The following is an 18185-nucleotide window of genomic DNA, read 5'->3' on the forward strand; positions in this document are numbered from 1 at the left end:
CATAGGTATAAGGAGACGTGCTGACAAGGAATTTAAAAAAAAGTGATGGTATTTTGTTCTTGGGAGTGAAAGTCAAGTGACAGATGGCCAAATGAGGCTGCAGCATATATCTCTTTCTATCTAAGTTTCTCTCTTTCTTTCTCTCTTAATCTCTATCTACTACAATTAGGTTTTAAAATGGTAGTATAAGTAAGTCATAGAAATGTAGGCTTAAGTATATTAGAGTAGAATATAGGCTTTAATTTAGGTCTAGCAACACAGTGAAGGTATAATATTATGTTTTTTCCTCCAAATACAGGTGGAACCTGGGACACAGAAAGCAGCATCCAGGGTACACTGTGAGCTTGGCAGTCTGAGCAGCTTCAGAAGCTCTAGAAGCTGCCAACAATGGCAGATGCCAGAGCCAGTGCAAGCTACAGCAGGCAAGCAGCTGAGACCCACGGGAAATCAGTGCAGCACAGGATGCCTGAGACAGGGTGAGTGAGCATTAAAGGTCTGCAAGCTTTCTGCCATGAAAAAGCCATGAGGAGCAGAAATGTCGTGCTGTGAGAGAGGCAAATGGCGGGAAGAGGCTTGGAGTGCAACGAAGACTTTGGACCCTAGCTGCCAGAGTAGGACTGTCTCCTGGAGCCACAGTCCGTGGCAGGCAGAGCCCAGCAGAGATGCCATGGGAGAGGTGGAGAGCGGAGAGGGCAGCTGGACAGTGAGAGTGCAAGGTGCCATGGCAGCTAAGTGAGAGACAAAGTTTCCACAGAAAGATGCCCTCAGAGTGCACACCAGGAGGGCCAGGGAACAGGTGCTCTGACACTGAGTGCATTCCAGGAGCACCAGGGAGCCTGAGGCTGCCTTTGACAGAACAAGGGACTGACTCCAGGACCACCAACAGAGCAGGCAGGTAAAGCAGCAGTGGCTGTGAATGGTGCTGAGAGCAATGGCTCATTGTAGCAGGGGTGGCCTCTTGATAGGCTCATGTGATATGAGGCTACTGAAAGTCCTCAAGGCCTCAGGACACAAGGATTCTTGGAATGGCCAGTTATGGGAGGCACAGAGAGATTGGGACTGTAAAGCCAGGAGCCAAAAGTCTTGCAGTTTCTGTTTGCTGGCTTTGTAGAGAGCATGTAGCATCTCAGTTACTATGGCAGGTACTTCTTCCTGAGGAAAGGTTCCCAGGGAAAGAGTGTCATAAAATGATGCTGAGAGTGAAGTTACAGCAATGCTTGTTTGAACTAAAACTGTTAACTGCAAAGTGGTTTTGGTTGTGGATTTCTTCGTATCTGGAACTTTAAGATTGATATCAGCAGAGATCTCCTGCTCCCCTAAGCTCTCTTTCCCTCTAACATTACCCCCACTGTTGTCCAGGTTGTTCATGTAGATCTCATTCATTTCTGTCATTGGGTGATCCCTGTGTCTTTCCTACGGTCCCGTTTTCTAGGTAGCCTCCCTGGAGTTGTGTAGCAGTCTAGTCATCTTTGTTTTACATCTAGTATCCTCCTATGAGTGAGTACATACCATGTTTGTTTTTCTGAGTCTGGGTTGCCTAACTCAGGATGAACAGAAAGGGAGAACAAGGAATAACAGACCATGATAAATGAAGACCAAATGAGAACAGGAAGAAGCAAAGTGCTAGAGAGGTCCCCAGAAATCCACAATGATACCTCCACTGTAGACTACTGGCAATGGTCGAGAGAAAGCCTGATCTGACCTAGTCTGGTGATCAGATGGCCAATCACCCTAACAGTCGTGCTGGAACTCTCATCCAATAACTGATGGAAGTGGATGCAGAGATCCTCAGCCAGGCCCCAGGTGGAGCTCCGGGAGTTCAATCAACGAGAAAGAGGAGGTATTTTAAGAGTGTGAATTGTTGAGACCAAGATTGGAAAAGCACAGGGACAAATAGCATAACTAATGGAAGCACATGAATTATGAACCAAAAGCTGATGAGCCCCCAGCTAGATCAGGCCCTCTGGATAAGTGAGACAATTGAATAGCTTCAACTGTTTGGGAGGCACCCTGGCAGTGGGACCAGGACCTGTCCTTAGTGCATGAGCTGGCTGTTTGGAACCTTGGGGTTACACAGGGACACTTTGCTCAGTCTGGAGGGAGGGGACTGGACCTGCCTGGACTCAATCCACCAGGTTGAGCTGAATCTCCAGTGGAGTCTTGGCCCTGGAGGAGATGGGAATGGAGGGGAGGGGGGCGGGAGAGGAAGACAGGGGAACCCATATCTGATATGTAAAATTACAACAAAAATATCCGTATGAAAAAAATAAATATATTTTAAAAAAGATTGACAGCAGAAAGCTTTCTAGAACTTTAGGGTGCGTACCAGAATTCTTTTTTTTTTTTTTTTTTCAGAATTCTTTTTGAACTTTTCAAACTTGAGAAATGGGATGGATGGGAGTAATTCCATTGCAATGGTACAATTTTTACTTTCCCTGCACATACAGACTCTGTTAACTGTGGTGATTCACAAACTGTTTTGTGTTAAAAATGGAACTATTCTAATAGAGAAATTTGGGGTTTTTCTACCTAGGCTCAAGATGCAGCTTAAGAAATTTTAAAGAAAAGGGGATTTAATATTCCTCATTTTATTTATCTTAAATTAAAAAATACTTTCTTGTTATTTGAGTGGATTAATGTTAAGTTGTGTTAATGTACCCTATGTTTTGTATAGCTCTATTAAGAAATTGCTTTTGGATGTTTGATGAAGTTTTTAAAGCACTAATGGTTATGTTGGGAGTATTGCTTTTGGATGTCGGCTTGTAGGACTCATAATTGTGTATAGTAATATTTATGTTAGAGTTATGCTAACCTGCTTCCTGATGCACCATGGTTTGGTGCAGCTAAGGGAGGATTTAAGTTTGATGTGGATGCATCAGAAGTTCGTCCTGCGTTTCGGTAGCAAGAAATGAAACAGTTTTGTTTGTGCTTGTTGTGCTGTAGTCACCTCAGACCCATTCCAAGAAGGACATTTCATCTTTATCATCCTCTATTCCTTCACTGGGAGGTGTAACAGCTATGGGGATTGCTGTGCTTGTTACAGCTACTTGGCTACTTGTAAGTTTTTTGTTTTTTGGTTATTTTTTTTGTTTTTCTTTTTTTTTTTTTTTTTTTTTTTTGCGACAGCGTTTCTCTGTGTAGCTTTGCATGTGCCACCACCGCCCAGCATCACTTGTAAGCTCTTAATAAAATAAAATACTAAGGATGGGGACCTGTTGGAGTCAACAAAGGATTTTTAGTAAGATCTAACCTTGCTTTACTAGCAGAGGAAGACTGGACCACAGGCCTGAGTACCAAGTGTTTGAAAGGCTCTAGACTTGGTTGTATCTAGCAAGGGGGAGGTCTTTTGCTCCTCCCCTTGGCATTATTATAAAAAGCCCAGTTGAATGAAGTTCTAGGCCAGTGGATAAGGATCCAGGCCCTCCTGGGGCTAGCCTGTGTTTCTGTCTTTCTCTCTCCTCTCTTCACTTCTATCTAAATCTCTTATCCCTCACTCCTCAAGAGTACCCAGGTGAAGGTGGGGGTTGGTCCCCAACAGTGTCCCCTGTGAACAAGTTCAGTGTCCACCACAAGAGATTCGATTAAGTGATATAATATAGCAAAGTGAAGAGAAGTTGAATATGGAACTTAAATTGATAAATCAGCTAAATCTAAAATAAGATCTTGGATTTTCTGGAGGGCCTGGAATAATCACTGGAGTCCTGGAAAGTGGAAGAGACTGAATCAGTGTGATGGGATGCATGAAAGACTCTACCAGGGATCATGTTTTAGATACAGAACAAAAAGATCTCAAACCAGGAAACACAGTCTCCAGCACAGTAAAATTAAAGGAATAGGAAGGCCTCACCCTAACCTCCAGAAAGAGCAGAGATGCTCTAACATTTTAACTGTAACTGAGGATGATCTGTGTTAAAAGTCTCACCCCGAACTGTATAAATGAGCGTGCTGTTGTAAACAACCATATCTGTGTTACTTTATACAGAAGCAACAGGAAACAAATGGAAATGCTTGACTTAACCTAGATATCAAGAGAGCCCTTGTCTGAATATCTGTTGAACTCCTATTGCTCATTATTAAAGTATTCAACATGTCTGTATGTATTTGACAAGGATTTTTAGATAAGTTATAGATTTCTTCACATATAGGTAGAATTTATATGTCTATTGGTCAATCAGATGTCGAGTTTTCTGTCTGATTCTATACACAGAGTTTAACTGATAATACATACTTACTAATAAGGTCTTTATTAGTAACCTAGGCTAAGTGCTTTAAAGTGACATAGACACAAATAAAATCACAATCCCATGCTTACAGATAATGGTAATTTAAATAATTTAAAATATAAGAAGTTCTATTTCCTTATCTATTAAAATGAATAGAAAACTCTTAAGCCAGGGTCCTTAGAACCATACCTTGAGAAGAGACTGTATGTAAAAGATTATTGAGAGAATCAGTCTGAAAAGGCTCTTACAGAATAAGCAAGATAGGAAAAGACATGATTTCAGGTCAAATCCTAGTTTCAGAAAGATCTTGCAAGGGAGCCTCAGGTGGATATTATGTCTGTGATTTTCTTGCTACTAGAGGAGGCAAATCAGGCTTTCCCACTCTCTTGGGTAACACTTGACAAACATATCCTGGGAAAGAAGTTAACTTCCAGGTAGTGCCTCATGAGCTTCTAAGTCTGAAGCAGAAAACATCTAGCAGTTTTTTATGCATTCTTTCAAAAAGAGACATGATACATGAAGCAAAAGTATTCAGAAGATAGGGGAAAGATATTCCAGTTCAATCAATGGGATATGTGGCAGCTATTTCATAAAAACCTGAGTGTGTGTGTGTGTGTGTGTGTGTGTGTGTGTGTGTGTGTGTGATCACATACATGTATTACTGTGAGTCTGGAAGTCAGAGGTCAACCTAGGGTATTGCCCTCAACCATTCTCTACAATTTGCTTACATCTTTAAGAAAAATGAGTCTGCTTAAAGTCAACCAATCAACAAACAATATATTACTTGAGGATAACAAATCTAATGCAAAATATTATATCTCTTTCCCCTGCAACAAGTCTAAGCACCTCCAGAATAACTACAATTCTTTCTTACAGAAAAGCATCAAATTAGTACCATCGCTACCTTCATTCTCTATATTTGATCATGCCTTCATTTCCCATAGTGCTTTAAAGGTTTTAAAGTATGTTCACATTTTATATGATGCTTAGAATAACCTTGTCATATATATTCCACCACCTTTTTTACAAGCGACAGAATCAGCTCTGATTGGCTAAGTGACTAAGTGAAGGTTGTACAGAAAAAAAAAAAAGCATATTTCAATTTCTGAATACCAAGATTGAGATCTCCACACAGTTCACTTTAATTCTATATGAGCTGAAGTCAGAGCAGAAGACCAGAAAGCATACTGTGATTGGAAGAGAGAAAATTCAATAAAGAACTGTTGATGGGTTCCAATGCATGGAGTGGGCCTTAAGTCAAATCAGACATTGGTTGGTTACTCCCACAAATTTTGTACCACTATTACCCTAGCATATTTTGCAGGCTGGAAAGCATTATAGATCAAAAGAGTTTGTGTCTAGGTTGATATTTATTTTCCTCTTTTGGTAGTCTGCAGAGCACCTTACAGTATACTAAAGACCCTAGAATGTGTGTGTGAAGGTTCTCTGTAGGCACCAGCTCAACCTTTCAATGTTCAGTGAGTTGTGTGGGTGTTGTCTTCCACAATGGGCTCTTGCTATCGGTTTATGAAGAGCAAACTATTGTCTTAGGAATATCCTGGATTGTTTGGGTATTTCCATCTGATTCCTTTGGACAACAACTCAATTGTGTGTAACCTAGTCCCAGTACTGGAAATTTTGTTTGGTGACAAGAGATGGCTAGTTGTGACTCTATCTCCTCCATCATTTGGAGACTTCATTGTGATCGCCTTCATATATTTTAAGAAGTTTCCATTGCACTAGGTTTCCACACCACCGTTCAAATAAATGCCTCTCAGTTCTAGCTGCCCTCTCACATTTCCTCCATCAAGTTCCTGTCCTCATCTGATTTCCCCACTCACAGTACCCCCCACAAACAGCCCACTCACAAAATCTATATTATATTTTATTTCTCCTCCCAGGGAGATCCATATATCCTCCTTCATCCCTTCCTCTATACATAACCTTTCTGGGTCTACAGATTGTAGCTTATGGTTCTACTTAATGGTTAATATCTACTTGCAAGTGAATACATGCCATATTTATCTTTTTAGGTCTGGGTATGAGAGGAGAGCAATAAGAATGCATTATGGCTGCATTATAGCCGGGCGGTGGTGGCTGTGCACACCTTTAATCCCAGCACTCGGGAAGAAGAGCCAGGAGGATCTCTGTGAACTGAGGCCAGCCTGGGCTACCAAGTGAGATCCAGGAAAAAGGCACAAAGCTACACAGAGAAACCCTGTCTCCAAAAACAAACAAACAAACAAAAAGAATGCATTATATACATGAATGGAATTTGTAATTTAATAAATGAAATTAATAAAAATTGTCAGGGCCCAGTGTTGGAGTCCAGCCCTGAGCTTTAAGGGTCCCTTGAAGGGGGTAGTAAGGAACTGAGAAATGCTAGACAGAAAATATAGAAGTAGATGAAGAAAAAAAATATAGAGACACAGGATAGCTTCTGGAGGGGTCTGGGTCAATATCCAGCTGCCTTGAGTTTATTTTTAATGGACTCTTTATACACTAGCAAAAGACCTTCCCCTTTCAAGATCAAAGCACAAAGTACAACCAAATATAGAACCCTCAAAACACCTGGTAACCACACCCCACAGCAAAGCATCATGTGATTAGGCCTTGAAGTATAAGATACCTCATAACCATGCCTTTGCACCTTATTATGCAGCCTTGTAGAGCAACATAAACTCTGACTCTCTGACCTTGAGTCAAACCACAAGTTGGAATCTTTGTGGGTTCCCACAAAAAATAACTAAAGAGTTCTCCACATCTAAAATCAAGATGATTTTAGTACAAAAAGCATTTGATAAAATCTTAAAATTATTCTTAACAAAAGTCTTGGTTAAGTAGGGGGAAGTAATTTTTCAAATTTTAACAAACAGCTTTTCTTATGCTCTCATCTTATAAATACAAAATAAAAAAAAATATTTTGCCAGGTTACAAATCACAGTACTTAAAAGAGGGTATGCGCCCACCCAGACCAGGTCGATTTATATAGCAGCCTAGCTATGAGCAGTCTATGAAACACTGCTTCAGAAAACTATCTTAGCCTCCATACTGTATAAATGGGGTTTGTTGTTGCTGTTATGTTTGAGATTATAATTACAACATTTCTCCCTTTCCTTTTCTCCCTCTAAACCTTCACTCATACCCCATGCTTTCCATCACATTCCTGTCTTCTCTCTTCATTAATTGTTATTGCATGCATGTATATTCTTAAATATAATATATTCAGTCTGATGGGGGAAGAAATATTGAGGCGGTTGGGGATAAAGCTTGGTTTTACTTAGCACGTACCAGGTGTTAAATTAGAAACAGCATTCATATACATGTATATGTATAAATACTGATAAATGACACATGTGTCAGTACTACAGTGAATTTACAACATATATGTGTGTGTGTGTGTGTGTGTGTGTGTGTGTGTGTGTGTGTGTGTAAGATAGAAAAGAGACTTCTAAAGAACACAGAAATAACCACTATAGGAAGCAGCCACTACCTACAAGGCTATAGGATAGCATTCAAATCCAAGGAGGGAATAACTTAGACTGACCTCTCACCCTGACAAGGCATAAAGTCATATAGTTAGATCTGATTGATGATATATGGCCATGGCTCACATAATGGTCAAGATAATTGTTGAGATGTCACATAGTCGGTGGGAACATACCAAATTGCACTCCAGGAAAAACTTATGAAAAGGCTACCGAAAGGCCAGGGAGATTTGGTAAAGCTCACTGAATTCGCCACACTACTGGCTAGAAATCCAACCACAGAGCACATCCTAGAGCAAGCTTAACAGCATCTGAAGCACTGTAAGACCTTCCAGTGACAAAGTCCAGCATTGTGTCAATCAACAACTGTCTTAGCTAGCTTCCTACTGTGTGATAGAGTACTCTGTCAAAAGCAACTTGGGGAGAACGCAGTTAATTTCATCTTACATTCCACCCTTGAGGAAAGTTAAGTCAGGAACTCAAGTCAGGAACCTAGAGGCCAGAACCAAAATGTAGCTACAGAGGATCACTGCTTATTATCTGTGGCTAGCTCACTCTACCTTCTTATTCCATCTAGAACCAGCTACCCAGGGTGGTACTCCTCCTAGAGGGCTGGACCCTCTCACCCTTCCACATCAATCATTAATCAAAAAATGCCTACAGGAAGTCTGAGAGAGGAATTTTCTCAATTGCAGTTCCTCTTCCCAGAAAAATATAACCTGCATCAAGTTGACTGACCACTAACTGGGAAGACTAGAGAGAACTGCTTGAAGATTCTGATTCTAAAATCAGAGTACAAGGCAAAATAGGGTGGAGGGAGAGCTGAAGAGCCCCGATATCACTGAGCTCCATGGCTCTTCTGGCTTAAGGATGATGTAAGTGAGTTTCTCATGAAAACAGCTGCTCCATTGTTTTCCTTTCTCCCACAAGAGGAGCAGACCTAAATGTATGGTCAGACTCCACTGAGTGCTGGTATGACACACGTGTGTGTGGGAGGGATGAGTTCAATGCAGTGACTGGATGGAGGTGTGAAGATAAGCTAGAGATTCAAACTGTTGTCACATTGGTTAGATGCAAAACTTTGTAAACGATTTAAACATAGCTTTGTAAACTCCATCTCCATGTGCCTCATTTTCCTCACCTGTAAAGAAGCACATAATATAAACATAACAGAAGAACAGGTAATATACAACTAGAATATTAAATATTAGCCTACACATCGATAGTAATTTGTAACTGGTGTTAAGCAAATGCAAATTCTGCTCACTGTGGATTTCCACTTAGAATGTTTTTTTTTTTTTTTTTTTTTTTTTTTTTTTTTTTTTTTTTTTTTTTTTTTTTTTTTTTTTTTTTTTTTTATAATCTCTAGCCTAACTGGGTGAGACTGGGCTTTTGGTGGAAATCTCAGACTCCTGAGCACTTCCTAAGGCCAAGACTGGATCACCCCACCAGTCACAGCCAACTTACTGGAGATCCATTTTCTCAAGTGGAAAAAGACACCACATTAATCAAATTTATCCTTTTTAAAGATCTTCAATTCTGATGCAATCTGCTGTCCTCTCCACCAGGAAAAAAAAATTCAAAATGAGTGAAGGAAAGAGGCAAGGAACTGCTATTCACAACCCAGCAAGCTGAGCCAGGCAACACTGCACATGCTTTACCTGATTTTCTCCTCGCTGCATCATGCCCCAATTAGGATGGTTAATCATATTTTAAAAGAAGCAAACCGAGAAAGGTCGAACAGTTTGCTAAATACTGCACTCCTGAGAAGCAGCAGAGCCTGGATTCAAACCCCTGAGTTTCTGTTTGGGTCTAAGCCTTTTGAGCTGTATGGCTTTCCTCCCACACTCCATCCCAGACATCTTAACTGCTGCTGATTTCCATGCTCTGATTTACAAAGATGAGTGGGTGAATGACTGTATTTTTTTTTCTTTGTCTGGAACATATTATTTCAAAGTTAAGCAAATGGAATTTCAGCGACAGGAACTTACAAAGATCACTCAAGGTTTCACAGGGGAAGTCAGCAGCCCTCAGCCCCTGTGCCCTGTTTAGCTTTCTTCCTGGCTGTAAATTTGGAGACAGGAAAGGAAAGGAAATAGATGGGGTAGAGTGAGCTGAGTTCGTGCCCCACCAAGAGCTCTCTTGCCTTTTCTGTAGTGGGGGGTGCTTGTCCGATGATTATATTAAGGCTTAGTCCCCAGGTACAAGCTTGACTCCTGTCCAGGTTAAACCTTCCATTTCTACACCTAGGCTCTCACTCCAGTCATCAACCCCTCCCCTCATCGACCCTCGCCACTTTTCCGCTAGGGCAGTTGCTGTTTATCCTGCCGCACTCAACCCTCTTAAGTTTCTTTCCCAGGGGACTGGTGGCCCTGGTCTGCGGCTGCTGCTTCACCTTCTTCCTGCTGCCAGGACAGCCAGACTCCTTCCTCTAACTTTCCCTTCTCGAGAGGGGGACTTCTGAGAACTTTGCTAGGAATGTAAGACTGTAAAAGTGAAGCGAGACAACAGTGAAGTCTCCCTCTGGCTGCCAGGCCCTCTGCAGTCCCATGCTAGAACCTGGAACTCCCGCTTTCTAGTGGCGGGATGGAGCCCCAGCGGGGAGGCGCCACCGCAGATGGGCCACCAGGCACCGAGCTTGCCATCGGGTCCCTGGATTTCTGCTTCATCCGTTCTGGAGTGTGAGCAAGTCGAGGTGTCCTGAGGGCGAGCAGCCGGGCTCACAGGGAAGCTGAAGGCAGGTCCAGCCTGGGCTCCGGGCCCTTCTCGCCGGCCTCCCCACGCCGGGCCTCGGCTCCCCTCCTTCCTGGCTCCCGCCTCCTCCCGCAGGCTGCGGGGCGGCCCGGGGCCTGCCTCTCTCTCCGCCTTCACTACCGGGTCAAGCCGCGGAGGGAGGGAGACGGCGGCGAAGCCCTCCCTGGCGCTCCACCCGGTGCGCGCGCCTCCTCCCTCGGCTCGCATCCCCCTCCCCGCCCGCTCGCATCCTGCCAGTACAGTACAACTAGTACACGCGCACACACTCGCGCTCCCCACCGCTGCCACTGCAGCTGCCATGGATATCGGCTAACAACACAGAGGCCGGCGAGCGCGCGCGCGCTCCCACTCGCAGCACGCAGGAGTGGCCCCCGGCATCCTTACCCTTCTCCCCACCCCCACGCCACCCGCTCACCAGCTCGGCCACTGCTCGCGCTGGCTCAGCCGCCGCCACCGCCGCCACCGCCGCCAACGCCACCACAGCTTCCTCCGCTGCGGGGCCACAGCCTTGAGTGTCATTCAAGGGACAGCACAACCTCACCCAAGCTCTCCTACCTCTGCCCAGGCGTCCCTCTCATCCTCCCCCTTCCTCCGCCACACTCCATCCAAAGAAGAGGGAAAGCGCGGAGCAGAGGGGAGAAAGGCAAAGTCTGCCACCCTCGTCCCTTGGCCCCCTGGCTCCTCCATCCCGATTTTGACTCCCAACCCCTCTTCCCCAAAGGACCCTCAGGAACTGAGGCGACTCACCCTACTGCCATGTCCAAAAGCTTGAAAAAGAAAAGCCACTGGACTAGCAAAGTCCACGAGAGTGTCATTGGCAGGAACCCGGAGGGCCAGCTGGGCTTTGAACTGAAGGGGGGAGCCGAAAACGGACAGTTCCCCTACCTGGGGGAGGTGAAGCCTGGCAAGGTGGCCTATGAAAGCGGCAGCAAGTTGGTTTCCGAGGAGCTGCTGCTGGAGGTGAACGAGACCCCCGTGGCGGGGCTCACCATCAGGGACGTTCTAGCCGTGATCAAGCACTGCAAGGACCCCCTCCGGCTCAAGTGTGTCAAGCAAGGTGAGCGCAGCTTGCTCGGTGCTTTGCCCGGCGGTGGGACCCCTGCGTGGGGAGGGCAAGGAAGGAGAGGGTGGGCGCGCGTGTTGGGTGTATGTTGCGCCACCGCCGGGTGGGGTCCAGAGAGCACTGTAACTGTGAAGTGAGCATTAGTGGAACCGGGGCAGGGGGCTGGTCGGCGGGCTAAGCCAGGTGGCAGTGTGGCAAGCAACTTAGTTTGTGTAGTTGGATCCTCCCCTTTGGAAGGTGCTTGGCCTTGTCTGACCTCCTCAGATCTCCTGGGCCAAATAGAATGTGCGTCAGTGGCATCGCCCACAGTGGCTATAGGGCTTTCGGGGAAGGAAGGAGGCAAGAGGGGAAGGAGAAAGGAGGATGGGGCAATTTGAGGTGCAGAGGAGTCATTACTGGGGTTGGGAGAAGTTCTGAGCCCTGGGGCAAGTGGAGAACGCTTGGAGTATATCCAAAGCTGGTCTGGAGACTTCTTGGTCCCCAGCAGTTCCCTAGAGATCTCTGAGCACTGGCTGGCCAGGAAGGAAAGGGACAAATTGCTTTGGATGCTTTGACCAGTGTTCGGTAACTTTTCCCCTGCTTCACTCCCTAGTCCTTCTCCCCCGCCCATGGTCATGTCATGTGGGCACTGAGAGTCACGTGCGGACTGACTAACCCTAGAGATCGCCCCTAGCCAGCAGGCGGGAGGAGGAGCAGAGCCTAAGAAGCTGGGAGCTCTCGAGAGCTTGCTAGTGTTGGAGGGGGAGGCAGACTGCAGCTTTAGAAGGGTTCCCCAAAGGACTCTTCATTGACTGGGATTTCCTCATTGAATGGAATTCCTTTGTGGCTGGGCTCTCTTCTAGCTCCAGATCTGGGGGCGTGTTTGTGGCATGGAGGTGGATGGGGTTGAAAGCTGGTTACAGCTCAGACTCCCTGTTTTCTAGCCTGGCTTTCATGAGTTTCGTCCAGGGCTGTGATGTGGATTTAAAGAGATTGGCATCTTGCTGAGCTGTCCACTGTCTTTGCTTGAAAGAAAATTGTGGTCCTGAGGGAGGAAAGATTGAGATAAAAGTTATATTTGATGACACCTTCAACAAAATGTAGTGTGCCTTTGTTTTCCACACGTGGTGATAGAGTTTCCTGGGTGGCACGGACTACAAATGGGTCTCACACTTATAAGCATTATTGGTATAATGATTATTATCTGTTGTTACTTTGTCCTGCCCCAGCTTTGAAATTCCGAGAATCACTGTATTCTGAATTGCCACTAAATGCTGTGATCCAATTATGAAGAAACACTAAGCAGTTGTTTCTCAGCATAAATTTAACCAGCAAAGCTTGTCTCAAAGCAAACGAGAGAAAGAAGGTCCATAAACTTCTAAAGCTAAGTTGTCACAGAAGAAAACATCTTCATTGGAATTCTCCAGTGTTCATCGTGTATCATTTTAGGTCGTCTAACATAAATATGCAGTATTGTATGGCATGAAAGAAGATGAGGTAGATAGTAGAGTATCCTGGAATTTCCCAATGTGATGTCATTTGAACCCAAATTCACTGAGTTATGCTAACACACTTTATGTCAGGATAGTGCATAATAGCGATAGATAACAAGTGAGAAGTTCAAGTTTAGGGTCCAAGAAATCTACTATAATTAACCAACTAAGGTTTTATGGTAACAATATTGGTGTTTGTAATGGAAAGTAACTGCAAAAGTTAATGCTTTTTAAACATTTATTTTTTATTTATGTATGTATGGTTTATATATGGATGGATGGATATGCCAACTGTGTGCATACAGAAGTCAGAGAAAACCCTTGGGAATCAGTTCTTCCCTACTTTTCAATGGGTCACAGGGATGGAAATAAGCCTTGGTGGTGTGTAGTTTCACCAGCCTAAGTCTACTCGAGTGATTGTTCTATACTACTCTCATTGATCATCTCTTCTTAAATGATACATTTTATTCAGCCTGTATCTTGAGGTAGAATTTGACCAACTTGTAATTCTACTAAACAATGTGTGTCCCCTCCCCACAAAGAAAAGATCCAGTATTAGAAATTTAGTAATTTAAATCCAGAGAGACATTGGAAAAATGAGGGCATAAAAGTTGTGCAAATTGAGACTCTGAGATAAGAAATGAAATTCTGACTATTCTGTGTTAATGCACATGATAAAACTATGACAAATTTGAAAAATCTTCACCTTGGGGAATCATGATCTCTAACAGAGCAAAGCTATAAACGATGTTGTAAGCTGAGGTTTCCCTTAGTAGAAAGTCCTGTGGGAGACGACTCCTGCCTGGCCATGATCTTAGCTACTGTCGATCTTGATCATTCATTTCTGCGTTGTGTTTTGTTAGGAAGAGTATAGATTTTCAGATCCAGGGAATGTATTTTTATGAAGTGAGATACTTAAGTGTAAAGTATATGTTAACTTTTGGTCTATCAGCCTCTGGGTATCCAGCCTCCGGGTATCCAGTGATAGACATTTGTAATTATTCATCTACTGAATTACAATGGACAGAAGTAAATTGCTTAATTAATTAATAACTTTGGAAAAATCTATAATCCTCTTGTATATTTCTTTAAGTGTAGTGATTTACATATATTCTTTTATGAAACTCTTCTTTTATCAGTGGTGGTTAAATTTATTTAATTGAAATTATGATTAAATGAAAATTTCAGAACATTAAATATAGAGCCTATGTTTCTTGGGTTTTATAGCATTTTGTACTTGCTTGAAAATTGGGTAGAGTCTCTTGGCTCAGTAGTGATATTTCTGGAGAGAAACAAGGAAAAGAAGAAAATATAGCATATCCAGAGAACTTAAACATGACTTGTTTGGAGATTTTTTTTTTAATATTAATGAGATTGATTTTAAAATATTTAGTCAAATATTGGACATTATACAGAAACTGCATGCGTGGTTATAGCAAAACTAATGGAGATTTTGTTAGGAATGAAGATAAGTATAATAAAAGCACTAGTAAAATATACCTCAGATAAAATGAAGTAATTTTCCAGAGTGTACTTACTTTTGGCTAATTTTACATTATAGTCATCCTAGTTTTTGATTTTTCTAACTTTTAAGGACAGTGAGAAATTAATATTTTGAGGCATACTAAAGACGACAGGTGTTTGTTTTTCTGAACTGTTTAAATGACTTCAAACCCATTAAAAAGGCTTTTTAACAAAATTCAACAGATTTCTCTTTTTTATTTCATCATCTTTTAACCCACAGAATAAACTCTATAAAAAATATGATTTGTATATATTGGTGATATTCTGTTGATTTTGTGAACTATTCTTTTTGTTTATAATAAATGTTCCTTACCAAGAAGAGACTTAATTATAAGTGAGCCATGCTACATATGTTCACATGATTTCATAGGACCCTGTGAAGAGAGCTTCTTGGGTGATTCTGAGATATAAACTGAAGTGGTCAATGTTCTCCTCTTTGTCTCTTTCTTTTAACTTTGCTGCTAAAGTTCACAGCAGCCAGTTACACAGACTGTCATGTCCATGTCCTACATTCCTTGGTCTATGGTTCCTGGTGCCTCTCAGACCACACAGGGACCTACATAGCCTGGATACATTTTCCCATTTAATATCTCACAATGGAAAATAAAAGGAAAAAGAAAAACTTTTGTAATTCTTTCCATGTGGAAGGTGGACTATTAAGAGCCTTTGAACTTCATTTTTAGACAAGATCTACATCACTCTCTCTCCTTTTGCTTCTTTCAAAGACACCTTCAAAGAGACGTAGAGTCACATTTAGTAAGAATCACACCTTCTTCTTCCCTAACTTCAGGCTAATATCACGTGTTAAACTTCCATGCTGCCTTTAATTTAGAAAGTGAAAGGCAAAGTATGTCATATTTTTTTGCCTGTAAAAATTGATTTGATTCCGTACAATGCGAGTTATATGGATTTTTTATTCAAAAATAATAAAATTGCTTTACTCTACTGATCAGTATAATGTTTATCTAGTGGTGGGGTTCAAACCCAGGGCCTTCTATGTTTTTAACAAATGGCCTGCTATTGAGCTGTATCCACATGTCTTTATCATAACTATTTTAGAAGAACGTTGGTTAATAACGAATTCTGCTTAAACAGAGTTATGAAAGATGCCACTGTGGTTTTTGACTGTCTGTAGACAGTTTTTAGTATTTAAATGGCATGGCCTTGAATATGAAACATGAACATTCACTCTTCTCATGAGTGAAGGTTTTAAATGAGAATAGTCTTGGGGTGAAATGCCAGCTGAAGAATCTAAGTGCCACCATTTCTGTTCTTAACATTTACACTGTGTAATTTATTTTTTGGCACATTCATTATGCTCAGTTTCCTTTTTAGATGCTGGAAACTCAACACATTCACTTTCATAATGAGAAAAGTTTGCACAAATGACATCTCTTATTGCTTGCAGTTTAAACAATGACTTTCAAATGCATAGCGGACCTGGTAGTATCATTTCCTTTAGGAAGTGGGAGGCAGCAGTGGGAAAATGTGTGATCATCCTTGTAGATTATCTGGCTTTGAATCCTGAGAATGCTTTTCATGACAGTTATATGAACAAGTTTCCTAAATGAGTAAGTAGCAGTTTCTTAAGGATATGAAATGAGTGCTGGGAGTGTAATCTACTGGAATTAACTACCTTTCATGTGTAATATCTTGGTTGGATTCTAGCCCCAGTATTGCCAATAATCATTAGCTAAGTTACACATATAAATCATGCTTTGGTTTGCAGGTAGTAAGCGTTATGTAAATTTTAGCAAATCTTATTCTAAACATGTTGGCTATTTTGAGCTACTTTCTTCACTTTTAATCCTCAAGATATTCTTATTTTTTAAATTGTGTGGTGTGTGTGTGTGTGTGTGTGTGTGTATGCAAGGGAGTTCAAATGCCAGTGTAGGCCAAGGATGTTGGAGGCTCCAGGCAGTTGTGAGCTCCTGAGAATCAAACCCTCTTTCTAGGTCTATGTTTCAAGATATTTTTTCTCTTAACTGTGATTAGATATGGAAATGAAAATGAAAAATTGTACTAAACAGTCTTATTAAATAAGAAACACAGAGCCAAATATAGGGGTGCAAGCCATAGAGATCAGAGTAACAGTAAGAGCCACCAGCTAACCTTACTTACCACACCGCCCTCAAGAGAACCCAACCAGCTTCTTCCTGTCCAACCTGCACCTTTATTGCCCTCCTGTTCTGCCTTCTCTTTGGCTCTAAGCCCAGCCATATCACTTCCTCGTCATTGCCTGTCTATGTAGACCTCCAGTTCTCTGTGGTTGGTACTTGGATTAAAGGCGTGTGTCACCACACTTGACTGTGTCCTTGAACACACAGAGACTCTGCCTGCCATGTGATCATATTAAGGGCGTGTGCTACCACCACCAGACTTCTGTTTATGGCTGTCTATGACCTCTGATCCCCAGGCAAATTTTATTTATTAACATACAAATAATATATCACCACATTTCAGCACACACACACACACACAAAATCACAACAAAAAGTAACTAATTTCTAATTGATGCGTGTTAGTTTAAGTTGTAGTCTTAGTGTTTTTGTAGAATATTTTTTTAATTGTTTATTTGATGAATGTTGCCATTAAATCAGTGGGACATATTTTTACCTTTTAAAAGTAAGTTTTGCTGATGTCTTTATTTGTAAGGATTTGTTCTTTTATACTTAGACTTTAGAACAATGGTTTTCAACCTTCCTAATGATGCAAATCTTTAATACATTTCCTCATGTTGTGGTGACCCCCCAACCATAAAATTATTTTCATTGATATTTCATAACTGTAATCTTGGTATTGTTATGAATCATAAAGTAAATATCTGTATTTTCTGATGGTCTTACGTGACCCCGTGAAAGGGTCTTTGACCCCCAAAGGAGGTGTGACCCACAGGTTGAAGACTCATTGCTTTAAGTAGAACTTATTTTTGCCCAATAAATTATGCCCTTCTGTGCATATCTTTCCCCCTTAAAAAGCTAGAGAATACTAAAGTGTTTACTATAATTTTGACAAGCAGTGAAATCATACTGAGAAGCATTTAGTTTAAAAATATATTTATGCTTCTTAAACATCATGCCAACCAGATAGATCATATTGTTAGTGGAATTTCTACTTCATAGCTAAAAATTAAGTTTCTTTTCAAGAGGAGCTATAATAAAACAGAATAAGTGATCATAGTCAACAGTATATAACAAGGGAATTATATCAAATCCAGAACAAAATATACAATGAGTTTGTAACAATGACACTGCCTCAATATAGGCAAATGTTACTAAAGATGATCATAGCCACAATATCTCTGTGGATAAAACTCTAGTGACTTTCCCACTACTTGAATTAATCTTCTCACTAGTTTCAGTGTCAAATATTGATTTTTAAAATCTCCCTTAGCTACACCTTGACTTCTTATCATGACAAGAATCAGATAACACAGTCTTACAGCTTTCTTGGTATTTTCACTCATATTTTGGCCTTAACTTTTCCTCTTTTGTCTCCAATAAGTGATGATATTTTCTTTTGATAAAAATGAACTATGTCACACAGAGAATTTAGTGATAAATCCATCAATACCAAGGCCAGTTAACTGAAGAGCCAAAAGAGACATGTATCTTCTGGGCAATGATCATGTCATAGACAATTACCAAAGTTGTTTACATTG

At 41.7% G+C, this 18185-nt stretch overlaps 1 protein-coding gene and 1 long non-coding RNA gene across 8 annotated transcripts in view; one reads left to right on the forward strand and one right to left on the reverse strand.

The window, feature by feature from the left end:
• Positions 1-11688, reverse strand: part of LOC118579248 — a 63926-nt gene extending 52238 nt beyond the window's left edge. Inside the window, exon 1 of one of the 2 annotated variants that reach the window (XR_004944455.1) lies at positions 11351-11688. This is a non-coding gene — a long non-coding RNA (uncharacterized LOC118579248). Of the gene's footprint in view, positions 1-11212 lie in introns of both variants that reach the window. The other variant, XR_004944454.1, reaches the window with a different exon arrangement.
• The window catches only part of Magi2 (membrane associated guanylate kinase, WW and PDZ domain containing 2), a 1436700-nt gene continuing 1429231 nt past the window's right edge, over positions 10717-18185 (forward strand). For 2 of the 6 annotated variants that reach the window (XM_036180388.1, XM_036180389.1), the window contains exon 1: positions 10718-11522. In XM_036180388.1, the coding sequence (XP_036036281.1) occupies positions 11222-11522 (301 nt within the window). In that variant the 5' untranslated portion in view covers positions 10718-11221. Of the gene's footprint in view, positions 11523-18185 lie in introns of all 6 variants that reach the window. The other 4 variants (XM_036180385.1, XM_036180387.1, XM_036180392.1 and 1 more) reach the window with 3 other exon arrangements.

Source organism: Onychomys torridus, chromosome 3 (genome assembly GCF_903995425.1).
Source record: "Onychomys torridus chromosome 3, mOncTor1.1, whole genome shotgun sequence".
Lineage (NCBI taxonomy): Eukaryota > Metazoa > Chordata > Mammalia > Rodentia > Cricetidae > Onychomys > Onychomys torridus.